Source organism: Penicillium atrosanguineum (assembly GCF_028827265.1).
Source record: "Penicillium atrosanguineum strain IBT 20685 chromosome Unknown utg000004l_segment0_segment0, whole genome shotgun sequence".
In the NCBI taxonomy this organism is placed as follows: domain Eukaryota; kingdom Fungi; phylum Ascomycota; class Eurotiomycetes; order Eurotiales; family Aspergillaceae; genus Penicillium; species Penicillium atrosanguineum.
Window position 1 is genome coordinate 2,312,854 of NW_026623136.1, and position 17,476 is coordinate 2,330,329.

The 17,476-nt window shown below is 50.5% G+C and overlaps 3 protein-coding genes across 3 annotated transcripts; 1 reads left to right on the forward strand and 2 right to left on the reverse strand.

Moving 5' to 3' along the window:
• Positions 1-149: 149 nt before the first annotated feature.
• Positions 150-12,444, forward strand: N7443_006203 (Polyketide synthase enoylreductase; the record flags this gene model as incomplete). Its single annotated transcript, XM_056886259.1, has 7 exons — positions 150-1,119; positions 1,168-4,246; positions 4,301-4,521; positions 4,576-6,799; positions 6,860-7,551; positions 7,604-9,466; positions 9,515-12,444. 7 exons carry the CDS (start codon positions 150-152, stop codon positions 12,442-12,444), a joined length of 11,979 nt encoding a protein of 3,992 aa, XP_056741707.1.
• Positions 12,445-12,691: 247 nt separating this feature from the next.
• Positions 12,692-13,750, reverse strand: N7443_006204 (NAD(P)-dependent alcohol dehydrogenase; the record flags this gene model as incomplete). The annotated part of the gene is made up of 1 exon (XM_056886260.1): positions 12,692-13,750. The coding sequence occupies one exon, from the start codon at positions 13,748-13,750 to the stop codon at positions 12,692-12,694; it is 1,059 nt and encodes a 352-aa protein (XP_056741708.1).
• Positions 13,751-14,101: 351 nt separating this feature from the next.
• Positions 14,102-16,726, reverse strand: N7443_006205 (beta-glucosidase; the record flags this gene model as incomplete). The annotated part of the gene is made up of 3 exons (XM_056886261.1): positions 14,102-15,947; positions 15,999-16,605; positions 16,657-16,726. 3 exons carry the CDS (start codon positions 16,724-16,726, stop codon positions 14,102-14,104), a joined length of 2,523 nt encoding a protein of 840 aa, XP_056741709.1.
• Between the last annotated feature and the right edge of the window lie 750 nt (positions 16,727-17,476).

Genomic DNA, 17,476 nt, shown 5'->3' on the forward strand with positions numbered 1-17,476 from the left:
GTACTGCTCTTTGCCGAACAATTCACGAAGGAGACGCACATTGTACGTTCGCCGATTCACGGTCGACTTTTGCTAGATCTTCATTGCAAACTGAAGGTCACTCACCAGTAGCACCGGGCCGTTGACAGATTGTGGAACATTGAAGCATAATGTCCGACAATCATCAACTTGGCGCCGAGCCCATCGCCATCGTGGGCAGCGCATGCCGATTTCCAGGAGATGCAACTTCACCCGCCAAGCTCTGGGAGCTGCTCAAGGAACCTCGAGATTTATTGACGGAAATACGCGAGAGTCGATTCAATCATAAAGCATTCTACCATCCAGATGGCTCTCACCATGGAACCAGCAACGTTCGTCATTCTTACTTATTGTCCGATGATCACCGGTTGTTTGACGCGCATTTCTTCGGCACCAAACCGATTGAAGCCAACTCAATGGATCCCCAGCAAAGACTTCTGTTGGAGATCGTTTATGAGGGCTTGGAATCTGCCGGCATCCCCATCGAGCGACTGCAAGGATCCAACACGGGGGTGTATGTCGGATTAATGACAAATGACTATGCGGATCTCTTGGGCAGAGATATTCAAAACTTCCCGACATACTTTGCTTCTGGAACGGCCAGAAGTATCCTCTCAAACCGTGTTTCCTATTTCTTCGACTGGCATGGGCCGTCCATGACAATTGACACAGCTTGCTCCTCCAGTCTGATTGCGGTGCATCAGGCTGTTCTGAGTCTGCGAAATGGTGAAAGCAAGGTGGCCGTGGCAGCGGGAACTAATTTGCTACTGGGGCCGGAGCAGTATGTGGCCGAGAGCAAGTTGAAAATGCTTTCTCCTACAGGTCGCTCGAGGATGTGGGACAAGGACGCAGATGGATACGCTCGGGGTGACGGAATTGCTGCTGTCATTCTGAAACGTCTGAGCGCTGCGCTGGCCGATGGCGATCAAATAGAGTGTCTCATTCGTGAGACCGGGATCAACCAGGACGGGCGCACCAAGGGCATCACCATGCCCAACCCCAGTGCTCAAGCAGATCTCATTCGAGAAACTTATGCTAAAGCAGGACTGGATTTGGCTAATCCGAGAGACCGTCCGCAATATTTTGAGGCCCATGGAACCGGTACGTTGATCATAATTCGGAAATAATACCTTTGTCTTACCAGAATAGGAACCCCTGCTGGCGACCCGGTCGAGGCCGAAGCTATCAGCGATGCTTTCTTCGGACCAGCAGCCAATTATAAACGGACCAGTCAAGACACACCCATGTATGTTGGATCGATTAAGACGGTTATTGGACATACTGAAGGCACGGCTGGATTGGCTGCTGTCCTCAAAGCATCTTTGGCCTTGCAACATGCCATGATTCCCCCCAACCTCCTTTTCAATGAACTGAATCCATCGGTGCGACCATTCTATGATGATCTTTTGATTGCAGACTCTGCAGAGAAATGGCCAGACCTGACAAGCGAAACAACACGTCGAGCCAGTGTCAACAGCTTTGGATTCGGAGGAGCCAACGCTCATGCGATCTTGGAAGCATATGAGAATTTGCTCACCAACCAGCTTTCTGAAGCCGGAAGAATTATGCTGACACCTTTCAATTTTTCTGCCTCCACTGAGAAGTCGCTCCTCACGACTCTCAAAGCATTTGCAGCATATCTCAAAGGCCGAAGCAATGTGGATCTCCACGATCTATCATGGACTTTGAATTGTCGTCGCTCGACATTGCCTGTTCGAGTATCTATATTCGCCTCGAGTGCCACCGAATTGACCGCAAGCCTGGACAGAGCTGCCAGTTCACCCTCAGAACTCACGCCAGCAACGCAAACAAGGAGCATCAAAAAGCCCAAGCTGCTTGGAATATTCACTGGCCAGGGTGCTCAATGGGCCCGGATGGGAGCTGAGCTGCTGAAGAACTCTTCGTTAGCTGCCGATTGTATCGCCTGTCTTGATTTGTCCCTTCAAGCACTCCCGGAAGATGATCGTCCCATGTGGTCCCTTAAAGACGAAATTCTGAAGGATATAGGCTCATCTCGTATCGGCGAAGCTCTTTTCTCGCAAACACTTTGTACCGCTGTACAGGTAATGCTTGTCGATCTACTGCGCGTGGCAGGCGTCTTCTTCACGGCTGTTGTTGGTCACTCATCCGGTGAGATTGCAGCGGCCTATGCTGCTGGTTACCTTTCCGCCGAGGACGCCATTAGGATAGCGTATTACCGAGGGTGCTCACTTCAGAATCCACCAGATCGGGCTGGAGCCAAGGGTGCAATGATGGCAGTTGGGACGTACCTTGAAGACGCCGAAGAACTTTGCAGTATGCCAACTCTCGAGGGTCGAATATGCGTTGCTGCCAGCAACTCGTCTGCCAGTGTTACACTATCTGGGGATTCCGATGCTATCGAGGAGGCCAAGGAGATCTTTGAAGACGAAAAGAAGTTCGCGCGCCTGCTTAAAGTGGACAAAGCATACCACTCCCACCACATGATTCCCTGTGCCGCTCCGTACATTGAAGCCATGCAAAAATGTGGTATTATGATCCAGAGCCGGTCTTCAAGCAAGACCAAATGGTTCTCCAGTGTTTACAGCAAGGACATAGATGATGTTCATGACAGCTTGACTGACACGTATTGGAGCAACAACATGATCAATCCTGTGATGTTCTCCCAGGCTCTGAGCTTCGCTGTTGCTGCTGCCGGGCCCTTTGACTTTGTTTTGGAAATAGGACCCCACCCAGCGCTGAAAGGGCCTGCCTTGCAGACAATCCAGGAAGTGTCTGGCAACATGCCGCCTTACTCTGGAATGCTGAGTCGGGGCAAAAGTGACATCGAGACTTTTGCTTCTGCCCTTGGCGCTTTGTGGATTTCACTCGGCGAGGATGCGGTTAATTTTGCAGATTTTGAGAGCAAAGCCTCGCTACATACTCGCAACCGAAGACTTTTGAAAGGGCTTCCCGCTTACTCGTGGGACCATGATCGCATTTATTGGCATGAGTCTCGCATCTCAAGTACCTTCAGAGCTGGAAATCAGAAATTCCACCCTCTCTTGGGTGTCAAATGTCCCGATGGAACAGACAAAGAGCTTCGTTGGAGAAACTACTTGAATCCACGTGAAATTCCATGGCTGATGGGTCATCAGGTGCAAGGTCAAATGGTCTTTCCTGCTGCAGGATACATTTCAGCAGCAACAGAAATGGCAGTAGAGCTATACGGGTTAAATTCGATAAACCTGATTGATTTCCAGGATGTGATAATTGGCCAAGCCTTGATATTGGAAGAAAATTCCGGAGTTGAAGTTATTTTTACTCTCACGGTCACTCAGAATAACAGCAACACCTTGGTGGCGTCATTTAATTGCTACTCCGACGCCAACAAAGGATCATCTTCAATGTCTCTCCATGCGTCAGCTCAGGTCCGAATTTTTCTCGGCGAACCAACACACGATGCATTGCCACCACCCTCTAGAGACCTTAACTCATTCTTGGAACTTGACGCTGAGCGATTTTATAACTCAGTAGCAGAACTCGGATACGATTATACCTCGCCGTTCCAAGCACTTTCTGGGCTGAGCAGAAGAATGGATGAAGCTGCCGGTATGATAGCTGTACCAACCAATGACAGTGCCGAGGCTCCTTTGATCATCCATCCGGCTTCTTTGGATGCTGCCATCCAGTCTGTCATATTGGCTTATTGTTTCCCTGGCGATGGACGCTTGCGCAATCTGTCCCTACCAACTAAGATTGATCGGATCCGAATCAACCCATGGAGCTGCGTGGCACTGGCTCGACCGGATACAAATGTTCGGTTTTACTCCGCAGTCGCGAACTGTAGATTTGCGGAGCTATCAGGTGACGTGGACATATACTCTGCAGATCGACGATATACAGTTGTCCAGCTTCAAGGGCTCCATACAACTCCGCTAACTCCTCTGTCATCTGCGACCGATGTAACAATGTTCACAGAACTTACATGGGCCCTCGAGGAACCTACTGGAAGGAAAATGTACTTTGCGGATTGGTTCAAAGAGGATATTTCACAATCCTTGGACCTTGAACGTGTTGCGCATTTCTATCTCAAGAAATTACACTATTCCTTCCAGCAGACGGATCATTCGGGGATTGCATGGCACCACCAACACCTCCTTTCTTACGCCACTCATTGCGTGTCGCTTGTCGCTTCTGGAAATCACCCATTTGCGCGACCGGAATGGGCTCATGATACCAAAGAAACGATTTCAGAGATTCTACAAAGGTATGTTGAGGTTAATCTGCTTCAATAAGCTCTAATCAATCTAATTGGCTTTAGACAGCAAGATAGCATTGATGTCAGGTCCATGACAGCTGTGGGCGAGATTCTTCCTTCAATTGTTCGGGGGCAAATAAACCTGCTGGATACTTGGATGCAGGAAAACATGCTCTCGGATGTTTATTTCAACGCACTTGGGGCGCAGTCTTACTTGAATGAGGTAGCTCGGATCGCCGGTCAGATCAGCAATCGCTATCCGCATATAAATGTCTTGGAAATCGGTGAGATAAGTGCAACTGAACTTTTGCCTTTCAGACACTAACATAGTTTTAAAGGTGCGGGTGCTGGCGAGTCTACCGAAGCCGTACTTCGTGAGATGGATACAGCGTTTGCTTCCTACACATATACGGACCTCATGGACTCTATGTTCGATATCGCCCGAGAGAGGTTTGACAAGTACCAGGCACGAATGGCTTACAAAGTTCTCGATATTGAGAGAGACATAGCTGAGCAAGGATTCTCCGAGCAGTCGTATGATGTTCTCATTGCAACTTTCAGTCTTTATGCAACCAGGAATCTTGAAGCTACACTTCGCAATGTTCGTCGACTGCTCAAACCTGGAGGATATTTCATTTTAATGGAACTGACGGATCCGAATGTGATGCGATTCGGCTTGACTCTTGGTGGACTTCCCGGCTGGTGGCAAGGGCATCAAGAAGGGCGAGTTTTGTCGCCATGCATTTCTGTTGAGAGGTGGAGCGAGCTCATGAGCAAGAGTGGTCTCTCCGGTGTCGATGCCTGTGTGCCTCATCACCCAGACCTACCAATCCCCTTCTCGGTCATGGTAACTCAAGCCGTGGACAGTCGCATCAGCTTCCTGCGCAATCCATTGATGCAAAATGAAGATGTTCTCGGGGCTGAAAGTCTCACAATAATTGGTGGAAAGACCGCTAAGACCGCTACGATCATCACAGACATCATTAATGCAGTTGGTCGACACTATGGCACCATCGGTGTTTCTCCTTCTTTCGACGACATTATCCCTGACCAAATCCCAACGATGGGGACTCTTCTCAGCTTGGCTGAGCTGGATGATCATGTTTTTGTTTCCATGACTCCGATGAAATTGAGGTCGCTCCAAGAGTTATTCACGCAATGCAAGATCATCCTATGGGTGGGATACGGTGCCCAAGGAGATAACCCATTTGCGCATATGTTCACGGGTGTGCAAAGAACCCTCGTCATGGAGATGAATCATCTACAAATTCAGTCCCTTAACTTGCATACCCTTGATGATGCCAAGGGTGACCTGATCGCACTCAGACTGCTTCGCCTTCAAGCCACCGACATTTGGAGTCAAGAGGGTAAAATGAACGAAATATTGTGGTACATGGAGCCAGAAATGACCCTGAGAGATGGAAAGACCCTCATCCCAAGATTCAGACCGAGCCCAGAGCGAAATGATAGGTACAACTCCACAAAGCGGCTCATTCTCAAGATTGTCAATGGAAAACAGTCTGCTGTCAGCATTCAGAAGTCTGAGAGAGGCTACCAAGTTCTAGAGACAAGTCATCCTCCCAGCTCATTCCTCTCTGTTGACCAATTTGAGATTGAAGTCACAGACTCTCTACTCCGCCCCGTCCCAATTACCCAGACAGTAAAGTTATTCCTGGTGACCGGAAATGACGTTCGGGATGGTAGCCAGGTAGTTGTATTGTCCGAGACATTGGACTCCCGCATCAGAGTACCTGGCTCTTGGGTCATCAAATGCGGGGAGTCCGCAGACAATGCAGTTTGCTCGATGCTCAGTCTTTATGTTCATTTCTTGGCCCAGTACATTGTCAAGAGGGTTCTCCCAGGGAAGACAGTGGCTGTCCTGGATGCGGACTTTTCAATGGCGGCTGTGTTGACACAGTACGCAAATCAGCGAGGTGTCAACTTGGTTCTGTTTACAACAACCGAGGGCATTTTATCATGGCCATGGGTTCATATTCATCGCCATATGACGCGCCGAGATTTAATGAACAAAGTAACAGACAGTGTCGCTCTGTTGTTCAACGCCGGGGGCGATGAGCTTGTTATGTCAGCCCTGAAAGAGATACTGCTTAAGGACTGTCTCGTTGAAAATGAAGATACTGTTACCGGAGAGCCAGCCCGGTTCTCATCCTTGTCAGCAATGGACCAAGTGTTCTCGCAATTACAAAAAACCTGGACCAGAGCTTACAATGACCAAACGCCAATTAACATGCAGAAATATAGGAAGTTAGGCTTGAAGGGCCTCATTGAAGGTAACCGAGAATCACTTTCCCAATGTTTAGTTTCTTGGGACAGCTCTCGTCTTCCTGCCCAAATTCGCCCTGCTACTAAGGTGGCTACATTTGCAAAGGACAAGACATATTGGCTGGTTGGCCTGACCGGTGGGCTTGGTCTTTCTTTGTGCAAGTGGATGGCCCGTCAAGGCGCTCGATATATTGCTCTATCCAGCCGCAATCCCAAGATTGACGATGATTGGGTTCGAGGTATAGCACGAAACGGCTGTACTGTACGCGTTTTCTCATTGTGAGTATATTTTTCGCACTTGGCTCCTTCCTATGATAGTTAATCCCCTGACAATAACAGAGATATCACGGACCGTGATTCTGTTTACAATACTCATCGCCGGATACTCCAATCTATGCCTCAAATCGGAGGTGTTGCGCAGGGGGCCATGGTTCTTCAAGATACGATGTTCCTTGATCTAGACGTCAGTCGCTATGACAAGGTAATCAAGCCGAAGGTCAATGGCAGTCTCTTGTTAGATGAACTTTTCCCAGAAAATACCTTGGATTTCATGATCTTCTTTTCTTCAATGGCTGCCATCACCGGCAACCCCGGACAGGTCGCTTACAACGCTGCGAACATGTTCATGGCTAGCCTAGCTGCTCAGCGCCGGAAGCGGGGCCTAGCAGGGCAAGCGATCAATATAGGTGCCATAGTGGGCAATGGATATGTCACGCGGGAGTTGAACATGGCTCAGCAATCGTATCTGTACCGAGTTGGTCACTCGTGGATGGCTGAACAAGATTTCCAGGAGGTATTTGCGGAAGGTGTCCTCGCTTGTCAAGACGGAGCTAGCAGCCTTGCGCCGTGCAGTGGCCTTCGAATCGACGATGACGACTCAAAGAACTGGGTGTCTAACCCCATGTTCCAACATCTCGTGTTCAAATCCAACACGCTCGTCGCGGGGGATAAGAAGAACAAGGCAGGGGTTACTGTGAGAATTCGTCTTCTTGAGTCGACCTCTCAGGGCGAAGTAATGGAGGTTTTACAAGGTGAGAATTCTGCGTTTCCGTCACATTCGTATTATCCTGCTAATGATAACAGAATTCTTCCTACAAAAGCTCGAATCTGCTTTGCAAGCTGACTCCAAAAGGCTTAACCTTGATTCGAGCCCCGATGAACTGGGAGTTGACTCCTTGATCGCTGTTGACCTTCGATCGTGGTTTATCAAGGAATTGGGTGTGGACATCCCCGTGCTAAAGATTTTCAATGCGGCATCAATTCGCAATCTGCTTGATGTAGCAGCAAGTCTTCTTTCTGAGTCCTTAGTTCCAAACCTCACTGAAGAAGGGGAAGTTGACGCAAAAGCGCCCATGGAACCTCAGACAGAGCAGCGGAAATCTGAAAGCCCCATTTCATCTGAAGAAACTCCTGAAATTGTGCCAAGTTCAGGAGGATCGGATGAGATCAAGAGCTTCCACCTCGAGTATCTGCCAGCTGTTGGTCAAGAAAGTGGAACTGGCAGCTCACATGCATCGTTGAAAGGAGGTGACTCCGGCTCGGATCAGAGCGAGGATAATTCTTCGGCATCGTCACTCGATATTGAGGAGCCCATGACTTCAATGCGTCGGGTCGAAAGAATCACTCCAATGTCGTTTGGACAGTCCCGATTTTGGTTTTTGAGGCTTTTTGTGCCAGATCAGACTGCATTCAATGTGACCCCTACTTTTGAGCTCATTGGAAGGCTCCGAGTGGATCATTTTGCAAGAGCAGTCAAGGCCATTGGTCAACGTCACGAAGCCTTGCGGACATATTTCTTCACAGATGACAAGAATCAACATATGCAAGGTATATGGTCAGAATCATCATTAAGATTGGAACATAGATTTGTTGCCACCGAGATCGAAATTGAGAATGCTGCTGAACGGATGAAGAACCACGTTTTTGATGTGGCTAGAGGAGAAATATTACGAGTCCAAGTTCTTTCTTCGACACTTGATCATCACTGGGTCATCTTCGGGTTTCACCACATCAATATGGACGGGATGAGCTTCGAAGTTTTATGGTCTGATATTGAGACCATGTACAAAGGACTGCCTTTGATACAAGATACACTGCAATATCCAGACTTTGCAGAAAGGCAACGACGTGAGCTCGATACGGGGGCTTGGTCAGAAGACCTAAGATTTTGGCGAGAGAATTTTGCAGAAATTCCATCTGCAATTCCATTGCTTCCATTTTCCTTGAAACTAGCACGGCCGGCGGTTTCAAGCTTTTCCTCCCACAAGACACATTTTCGGCTCGAGCGAAGTCTGTCGGACGACGTTGAAGAATGCTGTCGAACGTTCAAAGTGTCTCTTTTCAATTTCTACTTCACAGCCTGGCAGATTCTTCTTCTACGTTTCTTCGATGTTGATGATATTTGCGTTGGTCTTGCCGATGGTGGGCGCACTGATGGTGATATTCTGCAAAGTGTCGGCCTTTTCTTGAATTCACTTCCGATCAAATTCCACCGGCAGACCTCTCAGTCATTTAGCGAGGCTCTGAGGGATACCAGGAAAATCACGCAAGATGCAATGGTACACTCGCGGGTGCCTTTCGACGTGCTTCTCGCGGAGCTCAATGTCCCCCGATCAGCATCCCACAATCCGCTGTTCCAGGTCTTTTTCAATTACCGGAGGATTCAAGAATCTCGCAATTTCTGTGGCTGTGTGGCAAAAGGGTCGCTGTTTGCAAGCGGCGAGACTTCATATGACATTCATCTGGATATCGTCGACTTCGGGAATGAAGGAATAGAGGTGTACGTTCTCGCCCAGGAAGACCTTTACGCCCCCGAACATGCGGACATTCTTCTTCGCAGCTACTGCAACCTGCTTCGAGAATTCACGAAAAACCCTGCAACTAGAGTATCTTGGCCTTCTTTGTTCTCCAGCGACGATGTTAATGCAGCATTGGTCGCAGGGCGAGGTGAGCATGGATCATTTGATTTTTGTTACCGCTGCTAACATCTTTCAGGCCCCGAATTGCGAGGTCGATGGCCAGGCACAATTTTGCATCGAGTAGATGATATCTCCCAAGCTTACGGCGATCATATAGCCTTGAAAGAAGAGAACGGTGTTGAGATTACCTACTCTCAACTTCATGGCCGTGTTGGATCGATCGCATATGAGCTTCTCAGCAAAGGGTTCAGTGCTGGGACTCGTGTCGGGGTGTTTCAGTCGCCCGGAGCAAACTGGATATGCTCCCTTCTGGCCATCATGCGCACTGGAGCAACTTACGTTGGTTTAGACAAGAAGGTTGGCATGGAACGGCTGGCAATGATTGCCACTGAATCTGAAATTGCAGCCGTTCTCGTGGACACTTCCACTGTGTCAGATTTCCACCTCCTCCACAGCAGAGCAGAAATGCTAGTTGTTCGCACTCTCTCAAATATTCCTCAAGTCACGGTGCCAAACATGGCGACCTCAAGCCAAACGGCCATCGTGATGTATACAAGTGGCTCGACAGGCAAGCCAAAAGGAATTTCACTATCCCACGACGGCTATTTGCACCACATCCAAGCATTCAGTCACACATTGCGGCTTCAGGAAGGCAAAGAAACAGTTCTTCACCAGTCTTCGTACGCATGGGATATGTCCTTGTACCAGATATTTGTTTGTCTCTGCAATGGCGGAACCCTCGTAATTGCTAACAGTTCTACTCGTGGCGATCCTGTCGCCATTGCCAGTCTCATTGCATCGCACAATGTGACTACTACTCTTGCCACGCCAACGGAGTATCTCGCATGGATTCGGTACGGCAGTTCGGCGCTGCAGCACTCAAAGCTGATCACGAGCATGTCTGGTGGAGAATTCCTGTCTGATGTTGTGATCAAGGAGTTCCAATCGCTTCGTAAATTTGACCTGAAGCTCATCAATGCCTATGGTCCTGCGGAGGTCTCTTTGGCATGCTCTGTTGGAGAAGTGCCATACACCACAGTGCGCTTAGCTGACTCCGGCAACACCTCATGGCTATACACGTTGCCAAACTACTCGATTTACATCGTGGATGATGACCTGAAACCTGTTCCTATTGGAGTACCCGGTGAGGTTGTTGTGGGTGGTGCAGGTATTGCACAGGGCTACCTTGAGGATGACAAGACCAGCGAACGTTTCTTGTTAGATCTACATGCTAGTCCCTTCTTCCAAGAGCAAGGGTGGACAAAGGCGTTTCGCACAGGTGACCGGGGGCGGCTCACACAAGATGGCAGCCTAGTCTTGCTGGGACGCATCAACGGTGATAACCAGATCAAGCTTGGAGGCATTCGCATCAACGTCGAAGAGATCGAGACCGCCATTCTTCGCGCTTCGGGCGACATCATTTCCCAATGCGTGGTGTCACCTCGTTCCAACACCCAGCATAACGAGGTTCAGACCTACCTGGTCGCGTTTGTGGTTTTGGCCGAGACCAGAAACCCTGAAGATACGAACGAACTCCTCGATCGAGTTGCAACGAATTTGTCATTGCCACAATACATGCGACCATCAGCCACCATCCCGTTTCCTTCCCTTCCACAGAGTGCATCCGGAAAGGTCGATAGACTTGCTGTTAGCAGAATTCCCATCCCCATATTGGGATCTCAACAAAGCAGTGAGCGGACATTTGCGCCACTTGAGAAGACTTTGCGTCAGCTTTGGCAGGAAGCAATTCCACGGGATATTGTCTCACGCTACCTCATTGGTCCTGCATCGGATTTCTTCCACGTCGGTGGCAGTTCGCTCTCCTTGGTGACCCTGCAGGCTCTTGTGAAGGGTCGCCTGGGAGTCTCCATCTCCTTACATCAGCTTTTCGAAGCAAGCACTTTCCAGGGGATGGCCCACCGAATTCAAAATATTTCTGCGGCTGCCCACTGTGTTCCGGTTGATTGGGATGAAGAGATCGAGTCGTTGATAGCGTCTTCTTCCAGGCAGCTGGATATCAACACTCAGATCGCGCCTCATGGGGCACAAGCAGTGGTGTTGACTGGCGCAACCGGCTTCATCGGGAAAGAAATTGTTCGGCAGCTTATTGACGACGACCGAGTCCAGGCGATATACTGCATCGCCGTCAGGAAGCCACAGTTGTCACCTATTTTCAATAACCGGAAGGTCCACGTATACCCGGGCGATTTGGGGGCTTCTCAACTCGGTCTTTCAGATTCCGATGCAGCATCCATCTTCTGCCGTGCGGACGTGATTATCCACAATGGAGCTGATGTTTCCTTCATGAAAACGTACCAGTCCCTCAAGTTGACTAATGTGGCCTCGACCGTGGAGCTTGTGAAGCTCGCCTTGCCCCGGCGTATTCCTTTCCACTTCATTTCATCGGCAAGTGTCACGCGCCTTTCTGGCCAAGACAGCTTTGGAGAGAAGTCTGTGACTTCGTACTATCCGCCCGTTTTTCCTGAAGATGGATACGCTGCAGTCAAATGGGTCGGCGAGGCATATGTCGAGCGTTTCAATCAACAGTTCGCACTCCCGGTTTGGATCCACCGCCCATCGAGCGTGACCGGAACCGACGCACCCGAACTTGACCTGATGAGCAATATGATGAAGTTCTGTCGGGAAATCAAAAAGATTCCGGACTCGGGCTCGTGGTCGGGGGTCTTTGATTTCATCGCTGTACAGTCCGTTGCCTCTCAAATCATTAATGCCGTCCACCTGTCAGGTGGGGCGGTGGCAGACTCGAGTCGCGTCCACTACCAACATGAGTGTGGTGAGATTCGGGTTGGGAAAGAGGAGGTTCAAGCTATGATGGAAACGGACACGGGGCATCGGTTTGAAGTGATTCCACTCAACGAGTGGGTTGATCATGCTGAAGATGCGGGGATGAGCAACTTGCTGGCAGTTTACTTGCGCAAGGCTGCAGATGGACAAATCCATTTGCCGAGGTTGTTGAAAGGGCGGGACGATAGCGGTCATAGATGAATCATCCCGGCCGCAGGGAAGGTAGAACAAAGTTAGTAGAAGAATGTTGGCAACATACAAGATCTATCCATTGTGTCCATGTGTAAACTTGGAGTATACCAAAACGTAAGGTGACGGTAAATTGGGCACCGAATACGGCTTTTGCTGATGCCCATTTTCAAGTGTCTGCGTCGGTCAATTTTTGAATGCTCTCGATGCAGAGGCTTGCAGTGATGCTGTCGCTAATGACAAGGCGATGGAATTGCAACTATTGAAACAAAAAGTCGTTGACCACCGCAGATGTGCCTTGACTGTTGGCCACATGAACAAGAACCTTGCCCCTGGCACGCCCCGAACGAAGTCTTTCAAATGCCTTCACGGCATCCGCAAATTCATATTTGCTGTCAAACTGCAACTTGAGAACACCCTGCTGAACTAGCTCTCCAAGCTTGACCGTATGGTTCTGGGTATTTTTAAAGAAGAAGATGACGTACTTCCTCTTTCCACCACCGAGGAACGAAGGCCAGGCCACTCTGCTAATGAACGTGGTCAAAGCCGATGCCCCAACCTGCACAAACACACCACCAGGTCTTAAGAAATGATGACACTGGAAGTATAAATCCGACGGCAAACCAACGTGATCAAGAATATGATCATAGATAATCCCCTTCTTCTTCAAAGCCCCGACAACGTCACCGACAGCCGTGTAATCAATAACCTCATCGGCCCCGAGCCTATAACATAGTTCAACATTCTTTGTCGAACAAGTCACGGCAACAAAACATCCCATATGCTTAGCAATTTGAATTGCAAAAATTCCACACCCTCCAGATCCACCATTAACAAACACCTTATCGCCTTCCTTCACATAGCCATCTAAGGCTTGATAGGCCGACTGCCCGGCAATTCCTAGGCTCGCCGCATCATCAACACTTACGCCCTCAGGAACAGGCGCAATGAGTTTGGCCGAGATGGAGAGGTACTCGGCGAGCGCACCGAACTTCATCGGCATGCTATGGCACCCATAGACAAGCTGGCCTGGTTTGAAACCCGCACCGGGGCCGCTAGTCACCACGCGCCCGCAGAAATCCATTCCGGGGGACGCTGGCATACCGATGACAAGGTGACGGGCATGTGGGCCCATTTCAGGGACTTTGAAGTCGGCTGGGTTGAGCGCGCTCGAGAGGACTTGCACGAGCACCTCGTCGCCGCATGGAGCGGGCGGAACACGCGCGGACGAGTCCAGGTACATGTTCTTCTCCAGGCCCGCACTTGTGCTGCTGTAAAGCCAGGCTTTCATTGCTGAGGGTAGTGTTGGAACATCCATTATGGTTGAAGATGGGGAGGTGCCTTTGTAATAGATGGTTATTGTTGTTTTCTTGCCTTTTTTTTTTTTGTCTCATGGAGCTTGACGCAGCTGATTGCGGCGGCGATTAGCGCCATTAGGACGATGGGGCCTCACCGCCTTGGTTTCTATGTGTTTGCTGTAACTAATAATTTCAAGATGAAATTACAGCAAAGTCGATCTTTCTCTTCCATTTGCCTTCTGGGGCACTTTTAGTACCGTACAAGTAGAATTCGGTGATTCGAAATCGTCTCATTCATCCCATAAAATAGTATACCTCAGATCCCATAGACAGACCCCATAGCTATACTTGCATAAAATCGTAATGTGTATCTACAGGCCAAGCCAGAACCGGGTCTTGCCAACTTCAAACTCGCCCTGCAGCTCCTCTGTGCCAGTACCAGTCACCGAGATCCGGTACTGACCTTTCTCCGAGATCCACTGCTCACGCTGCTCATCCCACCAGCTCGTCGCTAGCTTCTTCTCCACGACGAGTTGCACCGCCTTAGATTCCCCAGGCTCAAGGAAAACCTTCTGGAAAGCCTTGAGCTCGCGCATGGGACGATTGACATCCGTGGTCGGTGGGATGACCCAGAGCTGGACAACGTCGGCACCCGCAACAGACCCGGTGTTGGTGACGGTCACGTCAGCAGTGATGGGCTCGCCGGCTTCCGAGTACTTCGGCTGTTCGGGAACAGTGCTGATGCTGAGGCTGGAGCGACTGAAAGTAGTGTAGGAGAGACCGTGGCCGAAGGGGAAGGCTGGTGACACGTCGCTCTTCTCGAAGAAGCGATAGCCAACATAGATGTCTTCGCCGTAGAGAACACGACCTCGTTCAGAGCGGAAGTTGACGTATGAAGGATTGTCCTGGAGACGACGTGGGAACGTGATTGGTAGTTTGGCTGAGGGATTGACATCGCCGTAAAGCACATCGGCAATACCATTGCCGCACTCGTTCCCACCAAACCAGGCCTGCACGATGGCACGGGCATCCTTTGCCCATGGCATCGTCACTGGAGTTCCAGATTGGATCACTACGATGGCATTCGGGTTGACGGCTAGGACGCGACTGATCAGCTTGTCGCTGCCCGGAGGCAGATCCATGTGATCGCGATCGTAGCCTTCGGTCTCCCATTCACTAGTGAGACCTGCGAAGATCACGACCTGCTCAGCCTTGGAGGCCTTTTCAACGGCGGTCGCAATCAACTCCTCCTCGCCGACACGTCGAGAGCCACCGAAGCGGAATCCACCGGGTCCAAAGGCGACGATACCGCGAGTATCAAGATCTGAAGTAGGCGCGCTCCCGAATTCGAACGTAATTCGATATGTCTGACCCGCCTTGAGTTCCTTGGCACCGCGCTCTTCAATGGTCCCGGTGCCGAAGAAAGCAGAGCCTTGTTTCTGGTTCTTGGTGTTGTTAACGACCACCTCGTCATCTACTAGCAGTCGACCAGTACCGACGACGGTAACGCCGAAGTCATATAGTCCATCCTCTTCGGGGGTGAAGAATCCTTCCATATCGACGTAGAAGGTCATTGATTTGATCTTGTGGTTGACATAGTCCATTAGGAACCCAATGGATCCGACGAGATGTAGCTCATCCACGATCTCACGGTCCTGACCGACGCTAGGCGGCTCGTTGTAGGCCTTGAAAGTGAAGCCAGTCTTGCCATCTGCAGTCTTCATGAGTGGTCCGAGAAGCGGTAGTTCCTTGTGAGAATAGACACCCTGTGTGAACTTGACATCTCCTGTGCTCTTCGCCGATACTCCCTCTAATGGACTCACAGTGTAATACGGAGCGAGTGAAGCTGAGCCACCGCCACAGTAAGATGCAATCCTGGCGTTGGGTCCGATTACCAGGACAGATCCATCCTTCTTGAGCGGAAGCACCTCGGTCTCGTTCTTCAAAAGGACGACTGACTCGGCAGCTGCGCGACGCATGAGCGCTTGGTCTTGGGGTCGGTTCAGGGCTTTCTCGGAAGCACCCTCGGGGATACCAAGCGGCTCAACCCAGTTGACCAATTTGAGAACGTTGCGCACACGCTCATCGAGCTTGAACTGGGCGACCTTGTTCGAAGACACGGCATGAGCAAGAGCCTCTCCGCGCCAACGGGTCTTGCCAGGCATCTCTATGTCGAGGCCGGCATTGATGGCGTCAGAGGTACTGTAAGTACCGAACCTGTGGAGATGTCAGCTTTATTCCACAGAGCTTGGAATCTCAGGAACCCACCAGTCACTCATGACCAGGCCATCCCATCCCCATTCCTTACGCAGAATATCCTCAATGATGGCCTTGTTCTCGCTGACGTGGGTACCGTTGATCTTGTTGTACGCGGTCATGACGCATGCCGAGCGACAGATGCGCATGGCGAGCTGGAACGGTAACAGGTATATTTCGCGCAGGGCACGCTCGGTGAGGATGCTATTGACAGCCATTCGCTCGTGTTCCTGATCATTGCAGACGAAGTGCTTCAACGTGGCCGCGACACCTTTGTCCTGCATTCCCTTGCAGAAATGCCCGGCCAGCGTCCCCGACAGCACTCCATCTTCAGAAAAGGATTCGAACCCTCGTCCACCTAGCGGCGACCGCTGGATATTGATCGTCGGACCCAGCACGATGTGTGTTCCTTTGGCGATGGCCTCTTCGCTCATAAGCTTACCGACCTGGGATAGCAGCTCGGTGTCCCACGTTGCACCTAGCGCGGTGGCGCAGGGGAAGCAAGCAGCCGGGATACCATTGAAGAATCGGGTGCCGCGAACGCCGTTGGGGCCATCGGACATGCGCAAGGAAGGGATGTTGAGGCGGGGGATGGGAGCTGTGTGCCAAAAGTCGCGTCCTGGTAGAATCAGTATCGTCGCTTAGACCAGATCAGTTGGAAGGAACATACCAGCTGTCAAAGCAACCTTCTCACCCAGCGTTAGCTCCTCAATCGCCTTTTCCACGTCGATCGGAGCCATGTTGTGGGTTGCCAGAGGCCTATGACGCAATCAGGGAGATGAGGGCACACAGCGGGAGGAATCAAGTGCAGTGTTTTGGAGCTTTCGACCCTCGAGTCTGCTATGACCGTAGAAGGGGGTAGGGAAAGACATCCTTTATGCAGTTGGATCGGCTTGGAGCTGTCGCCAGTCGCGTATAGGAGGGGGCCTCGCATCACGGTGGAGTCTCACGGCCTACTCGAAAAGGAACGGAGATGACGCCGACTTGCTAGCGATAGCGGCTTTGGTATCTTTTTTCCATTCTGCCGAACCCCTCACCTTCATCCTACGAGTTTCATGGTCGTAAGTGGAGAGTTGTGCTATGTCTCTTGGGCAAGGATATGGGAGGACATCTCGTGAATATGTCTAAGGATCTTTCCCATAGGTCCAAATCGCGTCTGGACCATTTCCATGGGGGCGGGCGGTGAGACTGGTGAGGCTGCAACACAGGCCCCTACAATAAAGATCCGAATGCCGCAATTCATCGTGACAGCCCGAGGTTTAGCCGTCCCCAATACGAGACGGCCTGCCGGGCCGCTCAGCCATTGAGCCACTCATCGTGTATCATGCACTGTCCTTTTTGAATTGAACCGGATTGAAAGGAGGGGATTCCGACCTCGGGAGTCTATACTGGATAGATCCGGTGCTTTGCACGGGTGTGAGATGAACCACATACCACGGCGCTGAGAGGGCCACATGTGCCTAACCAGGCTACCTAGTTGCATAGACATT